The sequence below is a fragment of the Sminthopsis crassicaudata genome, chromosome 6, assembly GCF_048593235.1.
Source record: "Sminthopsis crassicaudata isolate SCR6 chromosome 6, ASM4859323v1, whole genome shotgun sequence".
Classification (NCBI taxonomy): Eukaryota; Metazoa; Chordata; class Mammalia; order Dasyuromorphia; family Dasyuridae; genus Sminthopsis; species Sminthopsis crassicaudata.
The window spans coordinates 255,632,818-255,653,340 of record NC_133622.1 but is presented as its reverse complement, the minus strand read 5'-3'; the positions used below and the strand labels follow the sequence as shown (position 1 = coordinate 255,653,340).

The window sequence follows — 20,523 nt, the reverse complement described above, 5'->3', positions numbered from 1 at the left end:
AGAGACTCTGGGAGCACCTACTTAGGTTCTGTGGGGGCAGGGACTGTTAGCACTTCTGCTTTATTATCCTTAGCACCCAGCACACAGCAGGTGCTTAATAAATGCTCCTTCACTAATTGAGAGGATTTCTGGAGGATTGGGTCGAGCTGAAGGGAACTGTTCGAACATTGCTGGAATCTGATGGAGACGGGCTGATCTCCCCCCTGTGATCACTCCCTCCACAACAGCGAGGGTACAATTTTAGCCAAACCCTGGCTTGGTAGTTTGGGGTCCTTGCTCCAGCCAGGCTTAGTAGGGCCAGTCTCTATGCCTTTGCCTCTGCTGGACCCCCCACCAGGAATGCCCTCCCACCACTTTGTCCTGCCCGGAGGATCCAGCAGAAGTCCACCTCCTCCCAATGGAGGCTTCCTGGTCAGCCCAGACCAGGAGTTCTTTGAGCACAGAATTCCTGGGGTCAGTGGGCCCTCGGTAGTCACTTAGTTCTGCCTTAACTTGGATCCCCACCATCGCATGTTATATCAGGAAGCCATCCCTCTCGTGCCTGGATACCGTTAGTGATGGGAATCTCACTCCTCTGCCAGGCTTGGGGGCTCAGCTCATCGCCAGGACCCGTGGCACCTCGTTCCTGCCTCTCCAACAGCTCACAGCCAGGCTGGCCATATGGGCACTTGTTGGCCCCTTCAGGGTGCCCTCCCCCCTCCGGGCAATGGATGGAGACTCCCAGCCTGCCTCAGGGCTGATGGGTGGGGGAGGGGCTCTTACCTTTACAATGTGCGTAGGGCATCGTTATGATGTAATCTTCCCCTCTACTCAGAAACGTCAAAGTTGCTTTGCCATCGAGTAAGGCTGAGAGGGAGTTTCCTGTAGCCACAAGGAAGGAGAAGGGTCACTGAGGCACAAGGAGGCAGTGGCCGGACCCTCGGACGGCTGGGCCATCTTCTGGAAGGGCCATCTCCTGGAGGGCCACCCAGAGCCCCCAAGCCCTGGGCCCGTGAATGGCTGGGTCCCTGACAGGCTGTCACCTGCACCCTCAGACAGCCAGGCCCCCGGACCCTCAAACAGCTGGACCATCGCCCAGACCACTTCCAGGGCCCCTCTCCCACCTCCATGAGAAATTTGGGTCTCTCTAAAGCCTCCCATCTGCAGCCTTACCATAGAATTTGGACTTGGCTAGGATGCTTCCAGTGATGCAGAAGCCATCTTTCCTATTGCTTACATGGAAAGCAGACACGGGAGGATGATGGGAAACCTGGAAGGCAGAACGGCAGCTCAGGTGAAAGAGCTTTGGCTCGGGGCCACCCTGGTGGGCTCTCCTGTCATCTGGGCACTTGGGACCACCCCGCCTGGAGCTCGGCTCCCTTCCTTCTGCCCAGGCCAGCCCTCTGTGAGACTTCGACAAGATTCTCCCCCCCCCCAAGGTAACAGGGGCGCCTCAAAGATCTCCAGAGGCCGGGTCTCCCTGCATTGTTCTTGCCACTTGCCCCCCCTTAGACTCCATGCGGCTGAAGGACAGAGATGGGGTTCTTTGTGACTTTTGTGCCCTCGGTACCAGTCAAAGCGTCCTGTACGTGTGTTTAGCAGTGTGAGCAAAAGGGAGTTGTTTTAGGTTAACTATCCTCCCTGCAGGCCTTCTTTTACAACATAGAAATGCCCAGGAGGCCCTCCCGGAGGCAGTACTAGAGAATAGTGTCCCACTCCCCGGGCTTTGGCTCCCAATCAGGAGGGGCCAGGGCAGGCTGGGAGGGCAGTAAGGCAGTTTCTCCCTGACTTGGTCAACCGGGGAACTCTGTCCATACCGGCAACTCCCCCCAAAGTCTGGGGCTCCAGAGCCCCCCGGACACTCCCTCGGACTGATCCCCAACAGCTCCCTTGGCCACGAAGGCCACACTGGCAGGGCCGTGAGGAGGGGGCCGTCCACCGAGGAGAAGCGTCTCCCTATCCGTCCCTGACTTCAAAGCAAATGGAGAAATTCATGGGCTGCTGCCAGCCTCCCTCAGGAAAGCCATCTCCCGTCCCTTGGCTAGCGGCCCGGGCTCCAAAGGCATGTGCGCAGTCTGATACGACCGCTTTGTGCCTCGCAGACACCACAAGGGAGAAGGGAAGGAGGTGCTGGGGCTCCACAGGTCCCCTGGGTAGGGAAGATCTCCTGTAGAAGCCGTTCTTCCTGCAGCCGGACTCTGGGGGGAACCATGGGACCTCCTGAATCGTGCTTCAGCACCAAGCGCTTTAGGACCCAGGGCTTTGGGGGCCAGGGCTGGGAGGAACTTGCCTGTTCAGATATGTAGAAAGTATGGCTGTTGGTCTGGGGGTGATACCAGCAGCAGCGGAAGGTCTCTCCGAGGATGGGATTGTAAGGCTTCTTGATTCCCTGCAAGAGGAAGAGCAAGCTTTGCCTCAGAGGTTGCAGCGGGAGCCTTCCCCCAGGGTACTCTGGCCTATCTTAGGTGGCTGCTCCTAGCCACTGAGCCCCCACTGCAGCTTCAGGTGTTTGCTGGGGAGCCCCTAAACCAGAACTCACTGCCTAGTGACCCACCCACCTCTTTTGGAGGAAGGCAAAAGGTGCTAGGATCCCAGAGCTGAAAGCTGGAAGGGTTAGGGGCTCTGGCCCTCAATTCTTCTCCCTTCTCTGGAGGGGAACAAGGTAAATGACCACAAGATTTGCCAACCATCTGGGGCTGTTGTCACTATAGGTCTTTGCACCAGCTGGCTAAGGGGTGGAAGGTGTCAGGGTCCAAATCAGAGGGTCTCATAGTGAGGAGTAGGGGATGCTCTTCTCTAGATCCTCAGGCCCTTAAGGGGATTTAAGGCTTTCTAACTAATGGGTCACCATATCAGGAAAGGGTAAGCCACCTCCTAGCCTGATCCACTCCAAGGGAGGCAGCCCGCCTCTGGTACATGGGATGAACTGTGGCAGCTCTTTCTTGTGATGGAGGCAGTCTAATTTTTTTTTTTTGGGGGGGGGTAAGGGGTGGGCAGCGAGCTCTTAGCTGCACTGAACTGTAATCAATCAGATCATCCTGATCACGGAACTCAGACTTCCTGTGGTTTTTCTTACCTTCGGTTTCTTGTAGAAGCCGGACAGATACCATCTTACAACTTGCTTCATACGAGTTAAAGGATCTTCTTCCAGAACAGCCCTGGCACAAAGAGGCAAAAATTAAGTCCTTTATGAGCAGAGGGTTCCATGGCTTGTTCCATTTCCCAGCCACCCCATGCAGCCAGAACTGGGGCAGCATCTGGGAGGGCTGTGGCCACTCCATACAGTCCATCGGCACAATCGCTGCTTGAGAGGGGGTGGGGACCTCCACAAGGCAGGGGGCCACTGAGGTATACAGAAAGATCCCTGCCAGCAGATAGAGTTGGAAGACCCCATATCACCATTATCTCCACTCTACTGGGTTTTTCTTTGCTTTATCAAGTATTGCTCAATTATACTTTAATTTGGTTGGGGGAATTGAGGATTATTTCGGCAAACTGTGTGTTTAACACCTTTGGTACAGCAGAGGGAGTACTGGGTTTGGATTGAGGACATCCTGGCTTCCAATCCCACCTCAGATACTTGCTAGTTGGGTGATCCTGAGCATGTGCCTTATTTCCTTCCTCTGTAAAGTGAAGGCTGTGGCCACAATGGCCCCTCAGGCCCCTTGGGCGCCTAAATCTTTGGCCCTCTGATCTCTTCATGTGGCAATGTGGACTTTCCTATGACCCTTCCAAAAAGCTGGCAGGTGAAGGAAGGATGATTGTCTGGCTGTAGAGGGCAGGCCCAGGAATACGTGGGTAAGTGCATGGGCTCAGAGAGGAAGATTTAGGATGTTAGGAAAAAGCTTCCAACAAGGAGATCTAGCTGTAAGTAGGATGCCTGTTAATTGCTCAACTGAAGGAAGTGGGGATATTTAGCCTGGAGATAAGAAAATCTGGGGAAGGGGAAACAGGAATAGAGATAAAGCTTCTGACTGGACAGGGAAAGCTTCCAAAGCTCCCACATTTACAAAAAAGCAAGGAGAGAGACTGAAAAGTTGAAAGGGCTGCCTGGGGAGGTGAGGGGTTCACCCTCCCTGAAAACCTTTGGCGGCTAAATAGTCACTTGCGAGAGGGCAGGCTGAGGGGATGACTGTTCGGACACATTGAGTTTAGGAGGCTGTTGAGGTACTTAGCAGTTTTAAGCTCTGGGATCTAGCCCAGATCCCTGAGGTACTCCACTGGAGATCTTCCTCCACAGCTAATGACTGCTCTGGGGTCATTCAACAAGGTCCTAATCTACTTAATTGTGCTCTCCTCTGCCTTCCATCTTTCCATCTTTCCCACAATATTGCAGGAGACTCTAATAAACCCTTTGCAGACATCACGGTGAGCTACGTCTCCCCTCTTCCCTTGATCTGCCAGCCCTGTCAGCCAGGCCAATCCAGAAAAGCTGGTCGGAACAACCAGTTTTTGAGCTCTTTGTGATCAAGGTTTATTCTTTCAAGATATCCCCTTCAAGGATGCTTTGTGATTCTGTCAGCAACCGACACAGTTCTCTGCAGCCTATAGTTCACGATGCGTCACCTTCTCCCTTTGAGACCTGGGACACCTCCAGGTCCACATGAGGATGGCCCTTATCAGAGCTGTTCAGCAATGGCCTCGGGAGGCTCGTGAGCTGATACAAGTAGAAGGTCTGCAAGCAGAGGGCAGCCTGCTGGGGAGGCCCTAGGGGCCACACATCCCACGATCTCTGAGCTAGGACCTGAGCCAAAACCCCCTCTGCCACAGGAAAGGGCTCAGGCCCCCATGAGTGGGCTGGGCCACGGAGAAGGGTTCTGTCACTGCTGGATCAAAGCCCCAGGAACTTGGTGTTATGTCAGGGCTGTTGTGTGTTGGGGGTGTTGTGTGTCAGGGCTGTTGTGTGTATGTTGTGTGTCGGGGCTTTGTGTGTCTGTGTACCGTGCGTTGGGGCTGTGTGTGCCATTTATGTTGTGTGTCAGGGCTCTTATGGGGGCTGTGCATTGGCCCCGGGGCCATAGACGCCTGTGGGCACTCACTGAGACAGCAGGTCGGCGTGGTAGTAGTAGTCGGAGAGCTTGTTGAGGAAGGAGCGCGGCTCCAGGATGAAGGTGGGCAGCACGACGCGCGACAGGTCCATCCCCGGCCTCAGCTGTTTCAGCAGGATCCAGATGAGGCTCTTGTTCTCTTCAGAGACTGTCTCTGTTTGCGATGATTCTCCTGTCTGAAGGAAGAGAAAGCTCAGCCCGAGGGCGGGACTCCACTGCCTCCTCACCTTGGCGGATGCCAGGCTTCACAAGGAGCTTCCTGCCTCTGCCCAGACTCGGACTCCGTGCCCTTATTCATGGTAGAGGCCTGGACTCCATGCCTCTGTCTGTGGCACCAAGGACTCTGTGCCCCTGCCCTTGGGTCCCTGTCCACGGTACCGCAGACTCCCAGCTCCTGTCTATCATAGAGGTCCTGAACTCCGCACCCCTGTCCCAGACCCTGCACCCCTGTCTGTGATAGAGGCCCCAGACTCCATGCCCTTGGGGCCCTGTCCATGGTACTGAGGACTCAGCACCTCTGTGGTATCATGGTCTCTGCACCTCTGTGGTATCATGGTCTCCGAATCTCTGCCCCAACAGAGCCCTTGGACTGTGTGTCTCTGTCCATGGTACTACAGACTCCACAACCCTATCCCTGTAAAGGCCCCAGACTCTGTTCCTCTGACCCGGTCCAGGACCATGGATTGATCTAATACATTCCCAAGCTCTAAAGCTTCCTGGCCACATCAGGGGGTGCCTGATCCTTCTGGGGTGTGAGATGATGAACAGCCACTCACAGTAAAGCCTTTACAGCCTGCACTTAGTAGGCTGGTTGAATTAATTTGTTTGCCCCTCCCCCCAGCTCTATTACTGACAGAGGTCCCAGGGGACCAGGGGTGGGGACTAGTTTAGAGGGGGCGTGGCTGTCAGCTCTCAGAAGGTGGAGGTCAAGTTGGACAGACATGAAGGAGGTGGCGGTGTGGCACAGTGGTTAGAGCCTAGGAGCTGGAGGCTGGCTATGCCATATGCTACTTATGACCTTCCTCCCATAGTCCTGGGAAAAGCCCAGACTCCAGTCACCAAAAGGGAGGCATGGGTCTGAGGGAGGATGAGGAATAAGGGCCTGACAATAATGGCAGGCACCTCTGCTCTCGCCTTGGAAGATGCTCTTCACTCTGGGTTTCATTTCATCAACTATCCTTGTGCTCTGGGCGTGGGAGGCCTGAAAAAGGCAGATCCCTGCCCTCAGGCCAGGAGCTTTTGGGGGGTTGGCCATGCATGACATGGGGGTGGGGTGCTCAGAAGCTGAGGAGGGGGTCAGGAAGGACCTCACATGGAGTTAGAGGGATGGAGGGGAGGGCAGAATGCACTCTAGGCAAGGAGCCGGAAGGGAGGCAGGGAGGCCAGGTTGTAGCTGGGGAGCGGAACATGGCGAAGGCAAGGCCGGCCGGACCTGCAGCTTTGTCTGAGCCCCTCCTGGTGCTGCAGGAGCCATGACTGGGGACAAGCCTTCCTGCCTCACTTGGCTCATCCATTAAGGTGGGGCCGTCCTGCACAAGGCCCGTAAGACCCAACTGCCGCACCCGCTCCACGGGGGACGTCTGGCTCCTACCTCCCCAAACTCTTCGTAGATCTGCTCGATGTACGTGGTCCCCTTTTTCTCGTGACCGAGCTCCCCGGGGGTCTCTGACTGGTCACTCTCGCTGTCGTTGGTCTTGCGGCTGTTCTCCCGGGTCTCGTTCTCCGAGCCCTCGATGGTGTCTTTCTCTGACCTGTCTGAAAAGGCGTCGTTCTCCAGCTGGTGGTTCTCCAGGGAGGCCTCCGTCAGCCTGGAACACAGAGGGAGGCCCGGTGATGCTGTCTGCCCACACGGCCCCCGGGGGCTCCGAGCCCTGAGGGCCAGGCCAGGGATGCCGGGATGACCTTCAGAGGAGAGGAGGAGGCGATGGGGCTTGTCTGACAGCCATTGACGGACCCAACCTGAGCCGGACTCAGCCCTTGGAGGGATGGAGGGAGGAGAAATGCCCCAGAGAGAGAGGGGGGCTTCCCATCCCCCAACTCCGCCCAGCCATTCGAGGGGCATCGGGGAGAGTGAGCTCGGGCTCAGATCCTGCCTCGGGTACAAGCTGAGAGACCCAGGCCTGTGTGAACAAGCTCAGCCTTTGTTCCCATGAGCCGTCAGGAGGCTGGACTTGAAGGCTTCTAGAGGGCTTGCAGCCCCAGATCTCCGATGCCGTGAACCGCTGTCTTCCTCCCTCACTCTACCACTGACCACACTGGTCTCATCCTTCAAGGCTCAGCTCAGACTCAGACTCAGATTCAGGAGCCGAGCTAAGCTGGCTGTGGTGTTCCCTGCACTCGATGCCTCCCCCCGTCGGCTTCTGAGAGCAGCCAGAGGTGGGGGCAGCACCGGGAAGAGCTCTGGCACCCCAACAAGGGGAGGGGGCTGCCCACTGGGCATTTATGCCAGACGGTTAGACTTGCACACCATCCAGAGCAGCTTGTATAAATGAGGCACCGAGGCGGGCAGGGAAGAAGGGGGCAATAGCTTCTCATCAGAAGAGCCAAGTCCAGTCTAGTCTTGGCCCTCCCCTGTCCTGCCCAGTCCTCCCTGACCCTGCCCTCCCTCCCCTCCCCGGCCTGGCCCATGGCTTACTGAAAAAGATCCTGGTCTGAGATGGTCCCAGCGTGCAGCAGCCCGTCCAGTGGCACCGGGGAGCAGTCCAGCTGGCTGCTCAGCTCCCCGTCCTTTCCCGGCTTGGAGGTGCTGAGCCGGAAGAGGCTGGAGCAGCGCAGGGCCAGCTCCAGGGCGTCCAGCCAGCAGCGGCCTGTGGGGACAATGACCGGGGTGGCTTGTGGGCTCCCCAGCGAGAGGGGCAATCGAGCGTGTCCCCAGATCTCGCGCCAGCCACCTCTGGGCAGGGCCTGACGGCCAGGACCCATGGGCAGAGAGCTGAATCTCTCAGGGCGGGAGCCGCTCCCCAGAGGAGTCGGTGGGCACAGAGGGCACAGTGGGTCTCAGAGAAAGGATTTCAGAGTGTTGGCAACTGGCTGGCAGGGAAGGAAGAAGTTGGAGACTGGCAGGGAGGGAAACCCAGCTGGCCATGAGCCTGGGGCTTCATTATACCGGGGAGGAGGGGAGGGGAAAGGGCTGGGCTGGGGAAGACAGCATGAAAAACAGGGATGCTGAGTCATTGTTGGTGGAGCTGCAGCCCCTGAAGAAAGCTGGGGGATGCTGGGGGCTTGGCATCGTCTTCCTCTCAATAGCATTTTACGTTTCCAAATCTATGCATAGAGGGGATTTTCAACATTCATTTGGGAGACTTTGAATCCCAGAATTTTCTCTCTCTCTCCCTGACCCCCCCAGCCCCCAAGAGAGCAGGTCATGGGGCTTTGGTTAAATACGTTTAACTCCTTGTAGAGAATAAAATCATTAAAAACCACTGAAAACTCTCACTGACCCAGAGGTGCCTTTGCCAGGTTCCAACCCGAGGTCAGTGGGCTGGCCACCCAGCCAGACACAAAATACTGAAGGCAGCTCCTTGTGACAGCAAGAGCTAGTGCTCGCCGGCCGAGTCCCAGGACATTTATTAGGCCCCTACTACATGCAAGAACCATGCTAGGCTCTGGCAGTGCAAAAGGAAGCAATTTCTGGCCTCCAGGAGCGTAGGCGACTGTGCTTAGGAAAGAGTGCTTCCTGGGAGGCCTGGGAAGCCTCCTGGGGCCCAAAGCAGAGGGAAGGGGGCAACCCAAGGAAGTAGGAAGAGCTACACAAGGAACTGTCCCTGGGAAACGAAAGCCCCTCCTCCCTTCTCTGCAGACTGGAGGTCAGCCTTGGGGGGGGGGTGTGCTGCCTGCTAATCACAGGGCGGGGGGGGGTGGGGGGGTGGAGGGGTGCACTGGGGAGGGCAGAACAGTGAGGAAGGCTTTCCTGAGGGAAAACGGGGAGTCCTTTCCCAGCCAGGGCCCACCTTTGCCTGGATCCATGTACTTAACCTACTTATTATTATTATCAGTCTGCCATGCAGTTGCGAATGCTCCAAGATGCTTTTTTGGAGACCTGCTTGTTCCTGCCTTTGACCATTAGGACGAAGCGCCCAGTCCTAAATATTCAGCTCATTGCCCATGAACCTCACAGAGCAGACCTTCTCAGGGACATTTGCCTCGACTGTGCTAAGTGGCACAGGGTCAGGACACAGTAAGTGATTAATGATTGCTTTTTCATTCATGAACTAAACAAAAATTAAGTGTTTTCCTCACAGGGAGGAAGGAAACAAGCATTTTTTTTTTAATTTCTCTATATCAACCAATCTGTTTTTCTTTCTGTATCTATCTATCATTTATCAATCTATCTTTCTGTTTGTATATCTATCCATCCATCCTTCATTCTATCTATCTATCTTTCTGTCTGTCTGTCTGCCTAACAATCAATCTAGCTTTCTATTTATCTATCCATCTTTCAATCTATCTATTTATCAGTCAATCTTTCTATCTGTTGATCAATTTATCTTTTTGTCTGTCAATTTATTCATCTATCTATCACTTATCAATCAGTCTATCCATTTATCCATCCATCCATCCACCCATCCTTCTATCTTTCTGTCTGTCTGCCTATTTATCGATCTATCTTTCTATCAATCAACCTATTTTTTCTTTCTATCTTTCTGTCTGTCTATCTATCAATCTATCTTTCCATCTGTCTATCTGCCTATTTATCAATCTATTTATCTATCTTTCTGTTTATGTATTTACCAATCTATCTTTCTGTCTATCTTTTTGTTTCTATGTATCCATATGTATCTATGTATGTATCTATCTATGTATGTATCTATGTATCTACTTTATCGGTGTATCTATCTATATATGTATCCATCTATTTATCTATGTATGCATCTATGTATGTTTCCATCTGTCTATGTATCTATTTATTGATGTGTGTATATATGTATCTATTTATCTATGTATGTATCTGTTTATGAATGTATCTATGTATCTATTTATTGATGTGTGTATCTATCTATGTATCTATTTATCTATGTATGTATCTGTTTATGAATATATCTATGTATCTATTTATTGATGTGTGTATCTATCTATGTATCTATTTATCTATGTATGTATCTGTTTATGAATGTATCTATTTATTGATGTATGTATCTATCTATGTATCTATTTATCTATGTATGTATCTGTTTATGAATGTATCTATGTATCTATTTATTGATGTATGTATCTATCTATGTATCTATTTATCTATGAATGTATCTATGTATCTATTTATTGATGTATGTATCTATCTATGTATCTATTTATCTATGTATGTATCTGTTTATGAATATATCTATGTATCTATTTATTGATGTATATATCTATCTATGTATCTATTTATTGATGTGTGTATCTATCTATGTATCTATTTATTGATGTATGTATCTATCTATGTATCTATTTATTGATGTGTGTATCTATCTATGTATCTATTTATTGATGTATGTATCTATCTATGTATCTATTTATTGATGTGTGTATCTATCTATGTATCTATTTATTGATGTATGTATCTATCTATGTATCTATTTATCTATGTATGTATCTGTTTATGAATGTATCTATCTATGTATCTATTTATCTATGTATGTATCTGTTTATTAATGTATCTATCTATCTATGTATGTATCCATCTATGTATCTATCTATCCATCTATTCTGTCTATCTATCTATCCACCTACCCACCTATTTACCTACCTACTGCCTTTCTATCTTTCTGTGTATATTTCCTCCCAATTACTTATTAAAACAACTTAAACACTTTTTTTTGGTAAAGTTGAGTTCCCAGTTCTGTTCCTCCCTTTTCCCTCCTTGAGATGGTAGCAATCAGCTATTACATGCGCAATCATGTGAGACGTTTCCACATTAGTCATTTAAAACAAGCATTTATTAAGCACCTACTGTGTGTCAGACACTTTGCTATTTATGCACTGGGGAATAGAAAAAAAGGTAAAAGACAGCAGCCCTGCCCTCAGAGAGCTCACAATTGAATCCGGACACAGTAAGCTAGGAGCAGGAAAACTGGGAAGTCATTCTTGGGGAAGATTCCTGCAGCAGGAGAGCTTTCCACTGGGCCTTAGGGAAGCCAGGGAGGCCAGGAGTCTGGGGGGGGGAAGGCTGGCAATACTTGGTTTGCAGTGGTGGGGGAGGGTCCGGGCTGCAAGTGCTTCCTCGGACCACCATGAGAGGTCTCTGAAGGGCAAGGATGGAAGAGGAGGCCGGGTGAGCCATACTCTCCTTCTTAGGACTGGGGCGAGGAGAGAAGGCCCCTGGAGAGGAGGCCCTGGGGCCCTTCTGCTCCACAAAGCTGGGGGCTGAGCCGCTGATGGCAGCACCTTAGAGCAGACCAGAAGGAAAACTGGGCGAGGGCAAGGAGAAGGACTTACCATCAGATTCAGAGGGTGCCCTGAAGATGAGGTAACTGCTGGGGAGCGGCTGGGTGATGGAGCCCACATTCTCACCTTTGGGGCCCTGTGGAGCAGACACACAAGCAGGTGATGGAGCCCAAGGCCCCCCCATCATTGAGGGCCAGGGAAGGAGAGGGCCCAGGGGCCCCCCATCATCTGATACCAGAGCTAGCTGGCGGGAAAGGGGCCCAGGGATGGCTGCCCAGCTGTAGGCCATCAGGAAAAGGCGGGGATTTAGTAGGGCCTAGGCAGAGCACGGAGGGGATTCCGGCAGTCAGTTCTAGGCACTAGGGGGTGCCAGAGTGCACAGAGTCCAGGGTCTGGAGTCAGAAGTCTGAATCCAGCCTCAGACCCTTCCTAATTGTGAGACCTTTAGCTGTTTGCCCGTTTCCCCAAGGGTGAAATGGGTCTAATCAGCATTAACCTCCCAGGGTTGTTGTGAGGATCTGATGAGATATTAATCAAGCATGGCACACAGTAGGTGTCATAGTGCTAATATTATTGTCCTCGCCCAGTCGAACCCGTTGGAAGCCCAGCATTGACCCCCACAGCCCGGGGGGGGGCTCGGGTCTGCCATGGCTGAGGCGGGGGCCCTCCCCGCCGGGAGGTTCTGGAATTCGGAGAAGGCCGGGCTTGCAGTAGTTGCCATTCGCCCCGGCCCCCCGATTACAGGACCCTCCTTGCCCCTGTCCCCCCTCCGGGCTCCGCCCCTCTCAGGGCTCCCCTTGGCACCCACCTTCATGGCCCAGATGGACTGATCCAGGGGGTGGAAGAGCTTGAAGCAGAAGCCGTCCTTCTTGGAAGGCCGCTCGATGAGCTCACACGAGTGCAGCAGGATGGTGCCCACCCACTGGCCCACCTTGGGCGTCTTGTAAACCAGCAGCACGCCCGGCTTCAGGATGCACCAGAGCTTGGTCCAGCCCTTCAGGGTCCCCCGGATCTGAGGTGGGTGCAGGGGGAGCCTCAGGAAGGCTGCGAGGCTCCCTCCTGCTCCTCAGCCAGCCCGGAGCAGCACGCCCATTTCAGGGGTGGAGCACCCCCCCTGCTTCCCCCCTCCCTCCCTGAGCTGGTTTACTCCAGGAGCAGACAACAGTCTGCTTGAGGGGGAAGAGGAGCAAGTGGTCTGAGTGTCCCTGGAGTTGGACAGCGGGAGGGAGGGCCTTCCTGCCTCAGGGGCGCCGGTCATTCCTCTCCCCAGAGGCCGCCATCTTTGGGCTTAGTGATGGACCCCGGCATCTGCTCTGTGGGCACACGCACACACGTGCACACATACACACTCTCCCAGCTCTCCTGGTGAGGGGGCACCCTCTGAGGTGCCTTGGGCCGCAGGGTCCCCCTTCTGGAAGCCCGTACCTTCAGCCAGTCGGCCATGATGACCACGCTGGGGTCCTTGAGGGCGCTGAAGAGCTGCTGGGTGGCCCGCTTCTTCTCCTGACGGTAATTCCTCTTCTGGACCTGATGTGGGGAGGTGGCTCGGGGTTAGGAGGAAGAGGAGGAGGGGGAGGAGGGAAGAAAAGAAGGGGAGGAGAGAGGAGGAAGAGGGGAGGAAGGGGAGGAGAGAGTAGAGGAAGAAGAGGAAGAGGAGGAAGGAGAGGAGAAAGAAAGGAGGATGGAGAGGAGAAAAAGAGGAGGAGGAAGAAGAGGGGAAGAGAGAGAGAAGAAGGGGAAAGGAGTAGAGAGGAACAGGACAAGAGTAAGATAGGGGAAGGGCGGGGGCAGCTGGAGGGGAAGCCAGGCTCACCCTCCCCCCCACTTAGAGCTGGTGTCAGAGGAAGCCCCCAGCCCCTCCCCCACAAGGTCTCCCTCACCTTGAGAGTTTCCTTCTTGGTGACTTTGGCTGTTGGGGACAAGGACTCTCGGTCAGACCCATTACAGACCCGGTAGTCATTATTCTGCACAAAAAGAAATTCAAAGGTGCTCAGACAGCGCTCAGGTGCACTCAGGTGGCGCTCAAACAGTGCTCAGGCGCACTCAGACAGCGCTCAGGCCGCACTCAGGCCACACTCAGACAGCACTCAGGCTGCACTCAGGCGGCGCTCAGGCCGCACTCAGGCCACACTCAGACAGCACTCAGGCTGCACTCAGGCGGCGCTCAGGCCGCACTCAGGCCACACTCAAGACAGCGCTCAGGTGCACTCAGGTGGCGCTCAAACAGTGCTCAGGCGCACTCAGGCGGCGCTCAGACAGTGCTCAGGCGCACTCAGGCCGCACTCAGACAGCATTCAGGTGCACTCAGGTGGCGCTCAGACAGTGCTCAGGCGCACTCAGGCGGCGCTCAGACAGTGCTCAGGCCGCACTCAGGCGGCACTCAGACAGTGCTCAGGCGCACTCAGGCGGCGCTCAGACAGTGCTCAGGCCGCACTCAGGCCACACTCAGACAGCACTCAGGCCACACTCAGACAGCACTCAGGCCGCACTCAGGCGGCACTCAGACAGTGCTCAGGCGCACTCAGGCGGCGCTCAGACAGTGCTCAGGCCGCACTCAGGCCACACTCAGACAGCACTCAGGCCACACTCAGACAGCACTCAGGCCGCACTCAGGCGGCGCTCAGACAGTGCTCAGGCCGCACTCAGGCGGCGCTCAGACAGCGCTCAGGCCGCACTCAGGCGGCACTCAGACAGTGCTCAGGCGCACTCAGGCGGCGCTCAGACAGTGCTCAGGCGCACTCAGGTGGCGCGGCTGTTCTCGGGCCTTGGAGGAAGCACTCCCACAGGGCGGAGAGGGACATCAGCGCCTCAGGACTGGGCTCACCCTCGGCCCCCCCTCGCTCCCTCCATGAGCTCAGGACTTCTCCAAGGCCGGGATGATGGCGCCCCATCAATGTCTTTTCAGGCTCGGCCTCGTCCTCCCCCAGAGCGCCCCAAGGGCCCCTGGCCCGAGTCCAGTTGTTCTCCTGTTTTGGTGGGGGAGGGAGCGGGGCCTGGAGCCAACCCCCTCCCCGTGTCCCCCTCCCCCATCCCCGCGCAGGCCAGGCGGGGGCTCACCTGCAGGGTTCTGGTCACGGACACCGGCGTCGGAGGCACTTCATCCTTCAACAGGGGCACGCCATTGGTGCTTTCCATGTCCTTCCCTGCAACAGAGGGGAGCCAGTGACACCTGGGAGGGGTCTCCCCATTAGCCCCCTTCCCCAGTGCCTCCAGGGGGAGCCCCTGGCACGGCTAACCCCCTTTCTACGCCCTCCCCCCCCCCCCGCTGCCTCTGGCCTTGAGCCACTCGGGGAGCCATCCTGTCACGGCCCCTCCTCTAGCGTATTCCACTCCCCTATCCCTATTTGACAGGGTGGTAAACTGAGGCTTCGGGGGTCGCTGACTTGCCCAGTGTTGGAGCCAGGAGATGAATCCCAGCCCGTTTCTGTGCCCAGGACCCTCTGTCCTGAGCTCGGGCGTTGCCCTTGGGCATCAGACAGGACGGGAGACCTGGGCTTTCAGTCACTGTTTAGGACTTGGCCTGACTCACTGAAAGGCAGAGGGGAGGCGTGTGCAATGGGAGAGCACGTGGGTGTGAGAGCACTCGTGTATGTGAAAGTACACGCATGTGAGTGTATATGGGAAAGCACACGTGTGTCAGAGCGTGTGTGCGTGTGAAAGAGCACGCAGGAGAGCACATACGTGTGCACACAGTACTGCGTATGAGCAGTGTGCATGTGTGAGCCCATGCGTGTGAGCCGAGTGTGAGTGCACGAACATGGGGGGAAGCTGCCTCGCTGGGGTTGGGTGGAAGTCACTGACTGCTCGTTTTGCTGTTCAATCAGCCCCAGACGGGGGTGTTTACGACCTCCACCCCGATCTCCCCGGAGGCCACAGGCTTCAGCAGCAGGAGGGACACATGGGAGGGAGAGGAGAGATTCTGGGGGCACAGATTGACTGGACACAACCTCAGGGCCAAGCTGGGAGGAGGGGTTTCTGGGACCTGGAAGGTTGTGGGGCCTGAACCCCAATCCCCATTTCTTTAAAATGAGGGCTTGGGGGTCTGACCCGCTTTTGAGCCACGACCCTAAGAGGCCTCCTCATGTTTCTCTCAGAGCCTCAGTTCCTCCCCCCCCACCCCCGGAGGGATGCTCATGGACTGACATCAGCACAGGAGGCCTGTGGCCCTTCCCTGGGGGACTCTGCTTCTCGTGGGGGCTTCCCCTCAGCAGCCTTGGGGGTCAGGGGCGCCCACCTCAGTCCCCTCTACCTTAATTCCCCCCACCTCGGTCCCTTCCCACTTTGGCCCCCCACCGCAGCCCCAGGGATGACACCTTCCCAGCAAGGACTGACCTGGGCTAAGGGGATAGATCTCATGGTCTCCACTGAAGAAGAGGTTCCTGGTCAGTTTCCGAGGGTCAATTTTCTGGGGGGTGGAAGAAGGCGGACAGAGGGAAAACCTGCGCCGGAGAAAGTTTTCCTCCTTCATGGCGTGAGCTGTGGGGGTTCTCTGAAAGGAAGCGACAGCAGCAGTTCAGACTGATGATGGGGAAGCAAGACATTTTGTGCCCGCTGACTCCGAGCCCCCCGAAACCCCGCCACGGCCCGCCGAGCTCGGACTCCACGCTGGGAGAAGGCAAGGCCTCGGTCTGCCCTCAGCGGCAGGTTCCAGCTTGGGGCCCGCCCAACTCATCCCCCTCCACCTCCACGGCCACCCAGAGGTACGGAAGGTTCAGAGGTCCCTTTGGGGTCCATAAAAGCTCTGATTTCCTACAGGAATCTCGATTTTCACCTATTATACTTTTAATGCTCCCCAAGGTGGCGCCCAGCCAGCCACGTGATACCCACGTGATACATCGCCCATCAGCTGCCCAGCCACCATGGGGCCTCCAACCTCCCGAGAGCTCTGAACCCTGCAGGGCCTAAGAAGTTGCTCTGGACTTGACCTAGTGCTGGTCTATCTAGGAGCCATCACCTCCTCCCACCAGGCCTTGGTTTCCCCCTCTGTAAAAGGGGAGGTCTGGATGAGAGTGCTGGGAAAGCCCCTTCTAGCTAAACCTTCTATAACTGCACTTGCCCCTCACTCCATATCCTACATGGAGGCTTCCAAAGTTGGCCTTGCCCAACCAGGATTGGCGTAGGAAGCCAGCAAATCTTGTCACAAAAGGCTCTGGAGCTTTCCGGGGGCTGGCCCGGCCAACAAAAGCAGCCCCAGGGCCAAAGGGTGACCCGCAGAAGCAACATGGTGGCTTGGGGAGCTCAGCCTGGGGGCCGCGTGGCCAGGAAGGGCAGCGAGTCTTTCTGTGCCTGGTCAGGCCCCATATGGACAAGCAGGACCAGGGCTTGGTGTCCTTTTGTTCACTTTTTAGGGAAGACCATCCAGAGGAGATGAGGAGTGGGAAGGGTTGTGAGTCTGCCCCAGGAGGCTACTCCTGCAGAAGGGAGAGCTAAGAGCAGTGTGATGACCGTGGAAGCTGGCGCAGTCCCTGGAGGACTCGTGGGACAGGATTAGGTGGCCGTCCTACCTAGACCAAGAGAATGGGGCTAAGTGTGTGCTTGTGTAGATAGAGAGGAAGGGTTGGGCTGATGAGGCTGCCTCAGGCTGGCTCACTGGAGGTCTATGCTAAGAGGCTGGGGATCCACGTGTCGGGTAGATCAAGTCCTCGGAAAGAGGCTGGGGATCCATGTGCCAGGTAGATCATGTCCTTGGGAAAAGGCTGGGGATCCACATGTCGGGTAGATCACATTCTTCAAAAAGAGGCTGGGGATCTATGAGTTGGATAGATCATGCTTTCGTAAGAGGCTGAGGATCCATGTGTCGGGTAGATTAGGCCCTTGGGAAAAGGCTGGGGGATCCACATGTCAGGTAGATCACATCCTCAGGAAGAAGATGGGGATCTATGTGTCAGGAAGATCATGTCCTTGGGAAAAGGCTGGGGATCCACATGTTGGGTAGATCACATCCTCAGAAAGAGTCTGGGGATCCATGTGCCAGGTAGATCATGTCCTTGGGAAGAGGCTATGCATCCATGTGTCAGGTAGATCACATCCTTGGGAAGAGACTGAAGATCCATGTGTTGGGTAGATCATGTCCTTGGGAAGAGGGTGGGGATCCACATGTCAGGTAGATCACATTCCTCAAAAAGAGGCTGGGGATCTATGAGTTGGATAGATCATGCTTTGGTAAGAGGCTGAGGATCCATGTGTCAGGAAGATCATGTCCTTGGGAAAAGGCTGGGGATCCACATGTTGGGTAGATCACATCCTCAGGAAGAAGATGGGGATCTATGTGTCAGGAAGATCATGTCCTTGGGAAGAGGCTGTGCATCCACGTGTCAGGTAGATCATCACATCCTTGGGAAGAGACTGAAGATCCATGTGTCGGGTAGATCATGCTTTGGGAAGAGGCTGGGATCTATGTGTTGGGGAGATTACACCCTCAGGAAGAGGCTGGGGAGCTATGTGTCAGGTAGATCATGTCCTTGGGAAAGAGGCTGGGGATCCATGTGTCAGAGAGATCATGCTTTGGAAAGAAGCTGGGGGACCATTTGTGTTGGGTAGATCACATCCTTGGGAAGAGACTGGGGATCCATGTGTTGGGTAGATCACATCCTTGGGAAGAGACTGGGGATCCATGTGTTGGGTAGATCACATCCTTGGGAAGAGACTGGGGATCCATGTGTTGGGTAGATCACATCCTTGGGAAGAGACTGGGGATCCATGTGTTGGGTAGATCACATCCTTGGGAAGAGACTGGGGATCCATGTGTTGGGTAGATCACATCCTTGGGAAGAGACTGGGGATCCATGTGTTGAGTAGATCACATCCTTGGGAAGAGACTGGGGATCCATGTGTTGGGTAGATCACATCCTTGGGAAGAGACTGGGGATCCATGTGTTGGGTAGATCATGGAGGCTGTAGAGTCAGCCAAACTAAGACCTGCTGAGGACCTAGCTTAAAAGGCCAAAGCCTCCCCTTGGAACCATCTAATCTGGCTACTGGACCCAGAGGGCCCTGGAGGGGAAGTGAGGCTTCCAGCCCTCCCTCTCTCCTTCCAGTTTCCCTGCACATCACGGCAGCACCTCCCTGATGTCATGGGCCTCTTCCAGAGCAAAGGACAAACAGCAGATCCCGGGGGATTCTTGTTTGGGCACGGGGGCCCCTTCAGCCCCGTGACATCTGGAGGCTGGCTCTCCTCATTGCTTGCGTGTTTGACACGATTGAGGGAGACTGATGGGTCCAGACCCCTGTGGCTGGAGAAGGCCAAAGGGGGCTGTGCGCTTGCCCTTCGGTCCTGGCTCTCCACTGAACGCTGAGGAGCAGCAGGCGAGGGGGCTCTGGGGGCCGGCCTGGCTTCCTCCCTCTTTGTGACACTCTTCCCTCCACTGCTGAGCAAGCTCCTTTGTGACTCCGGCTCACCTGCTGTCACGCCTCTCCTACCTGGGACTGTGGCCCAGCAGCTACTGGGAAAGGAAGGCGAGGGGAGGGCTCACTCCGCAAACGGGGGGTTAGAATGTGCTCTCCCGGTGGGCGGCCACGGCTCTGCGGCCGCTGATCCCGCCTCCCCTGGGGGCCGCGGGGCTGGACGGCGCCCTGGCCCAAGTGGTAGGAATGCCAGAGCATGAGGCGCCATCAACTGTAAGTCTCTCCCCCTCATCCAAGAGCTTTGGGGGTTTCCCACATGACGCCCCTTCCTTTCCAGTGCAGATTCTCATTTTCAAGAGTTGGGGGAGGGGTCACGGTCACTGTGCTGACTCCAAGAAGTGACAGTAGCACCTCGCCTGGATTTGGGTCAAAGGAGGGGTTCAAACGCTGGTGGCTTGGGGAGCTCCACCTGGGGGCCGAGTGGCCAGGAAGGGCAGCGAGTCTTTCTGTGCCCGGTCAGGCCCCATCTGGACAAGCAGGACCAGGCCTTGGTGTCCTTTTGTTCGCTTTTTAGGGCAGACCATCAAGAGCGTTTCTCAGGATCCAAACGTTGTGGATGGATTCCCTCCCACCCAAGGCGGGACTCGGGCCTTCCCTGAAGAAAGCGCCCAAGTAGGGAGGATGGAGGAGGGGGATGAAGGTGCAAGATGGAGGGAGAGAGAGAAGAAGGGAAGGAGAAGGGGGAGGGAGGGAAGGAGAGGGAAGGAGGGAGAAGGGGAGAAAAGGAGGAAAGAGAAGAGAGGAGGATGGAGGGAAGGAGAGGGAAGAAGGGAAAAGGGGAGGGAGGGAGGGAGGGAGAAGGGGAGAAAAGGAGGGAGAAGAGAGAGGGAGGAAGGGGCATTATGGCAAGAGCTCAGCATACCCTCAGCCTAGTCTGAAAGCAGAAATGACTGAAGCTGGTTAACTTAGGCTCCTCTCTGGTCACAGACAAGGCAGCATTGGTCAGACAGCCTTCTTCAAAGTAGGGGGCTGGGCCCTTTTGGCCCCCTCTGGTTGCCCCTTGATCACATTTCGTCCAGGTCCCATCTCTCTTTCTTCAACTCTGGGCCAATCCAAAGGGAAAAGGGTATCTGAGGTCACAATGGAGAGTCCCAGGACAGGGCTGGCCCCTTGGGCTTGTGCTTCAGGGAGCCTGAGGCTGAGCCAGCAAAGCTGGGTTCCCGTTCTGGCTGAGCTGAGGCCCTCCCTGTCTCTGTTGGACCAGGACCCCGGCCTCTGAGGCCCTTCCTGCTCTGCTATTCTGTGCTCCTAGCAGGGGGGAAGCTGGGACCTGCTGTACCTGGGGGAGCTGGGACCTGCTGCACCTGGGGGAGCTGGGACCTGCTGCACCTGGGGGAGCTGGGATCTGCTGCACCTGGGGGAGCTGGGATCTGCTGCACCTGGGGGAGCTGGGATCTGCTGCACCTGGGAGAGCTGGGATCTGCTGCACCTGGGGGAGCTGGGATCTGCTGCACCTGGGGGAGCTGGGATCTGCTGTACCTGGAGGAACTGGGATCTGCTGTACCTGGGGAAGCTGGGACCTGCTGCACCTGGGGGAGCTGGGATCTGCTGCACCTGGGGGAGCTGGGACCTGCTGCACCTGGGGGAGCTGGGATCTGCTGCACCTGGAGGAGCTGGGATCTGCTGTACCTGGGGAAGCTGGGATCTGCTGTACCTGGAACTGGGACCTGCTGCACCTGGGGGAGCTGGGACCTGCTGCACCTGGGGGAGCTGGGATCTGCTGCACCTG

General features: G+C 55.5%; 1 protein-coding gene across 2 annotated transcripts in view; it reads right to left on the bottom strand.

Moving 5' to 3' along the window:
• The window catches only part of OSBPL5 (oxysterol binding protein like 5), a 68,640-nt gene that overhangs the window by 12,119 nt on the left and 35,998 nt on the right, over window positions 1-20,523 (bottom strand). The window contains exons 1-14 of one of the 2 annotated variants that reach the window (XM_074273924.1): window positions 19,657-19,824; window positions 15,723-15,879; window positions 14,448-14,533; window positions 13,271-13,354; window positions 12,816-12,917; window positions 12,199-12,402; window positions 11,442-11,526; window positions 7,663-7,834; window positions 6,619-6,835; window positions 5,019-5,203; window positions 3,056-3,137; window positions 2,270-2,368; window positions 1,153-1,249; window positions 763-861 (exon numbers count right to left, since the gene is read on the bottom strand). In XM_074273924.1, coding sequence (XP_074130025.1) covers window positions 763-861; window positions 1,153-1,249; window positions 2,270-2,368; window positions 3,056-3,137; window positions 5,019-5,203; window positions 6,619-6,835; window positions 7,663-7,834; window positions 11,442-11,526; window positions 12,199-12,402; window positions 12,816-12,917; window positions 13,271-13,354; window positions 14,448-14,533; window positions 15,723-15,858 — 1,648 coding nt within the window. In that variant the 5' untranslated portion in view covers window positions 15,859-15,879; window positions 19,657-19,824. Of the gene's footprint in view, window positions 1-762; window positions 862-1,152; window positions 1,250-2,269; window positions 2,369-3,055; window positions 3,138-5,018; window positions 5,204-6,618; window positions 6,836-7,662; window positions 7,835-11,441; window positions 11,527-12,198; window positions 12,403-12,815; window positions 12,918-13,270; window positions 13,355-14,447; window positions 14,534-15,722; window positions 15,880-19,656; window positions 19,825-20,523 lie in introns of those variants that run through there. The other variant, XM_074273923.1, reaches the window with a different exon arrangement.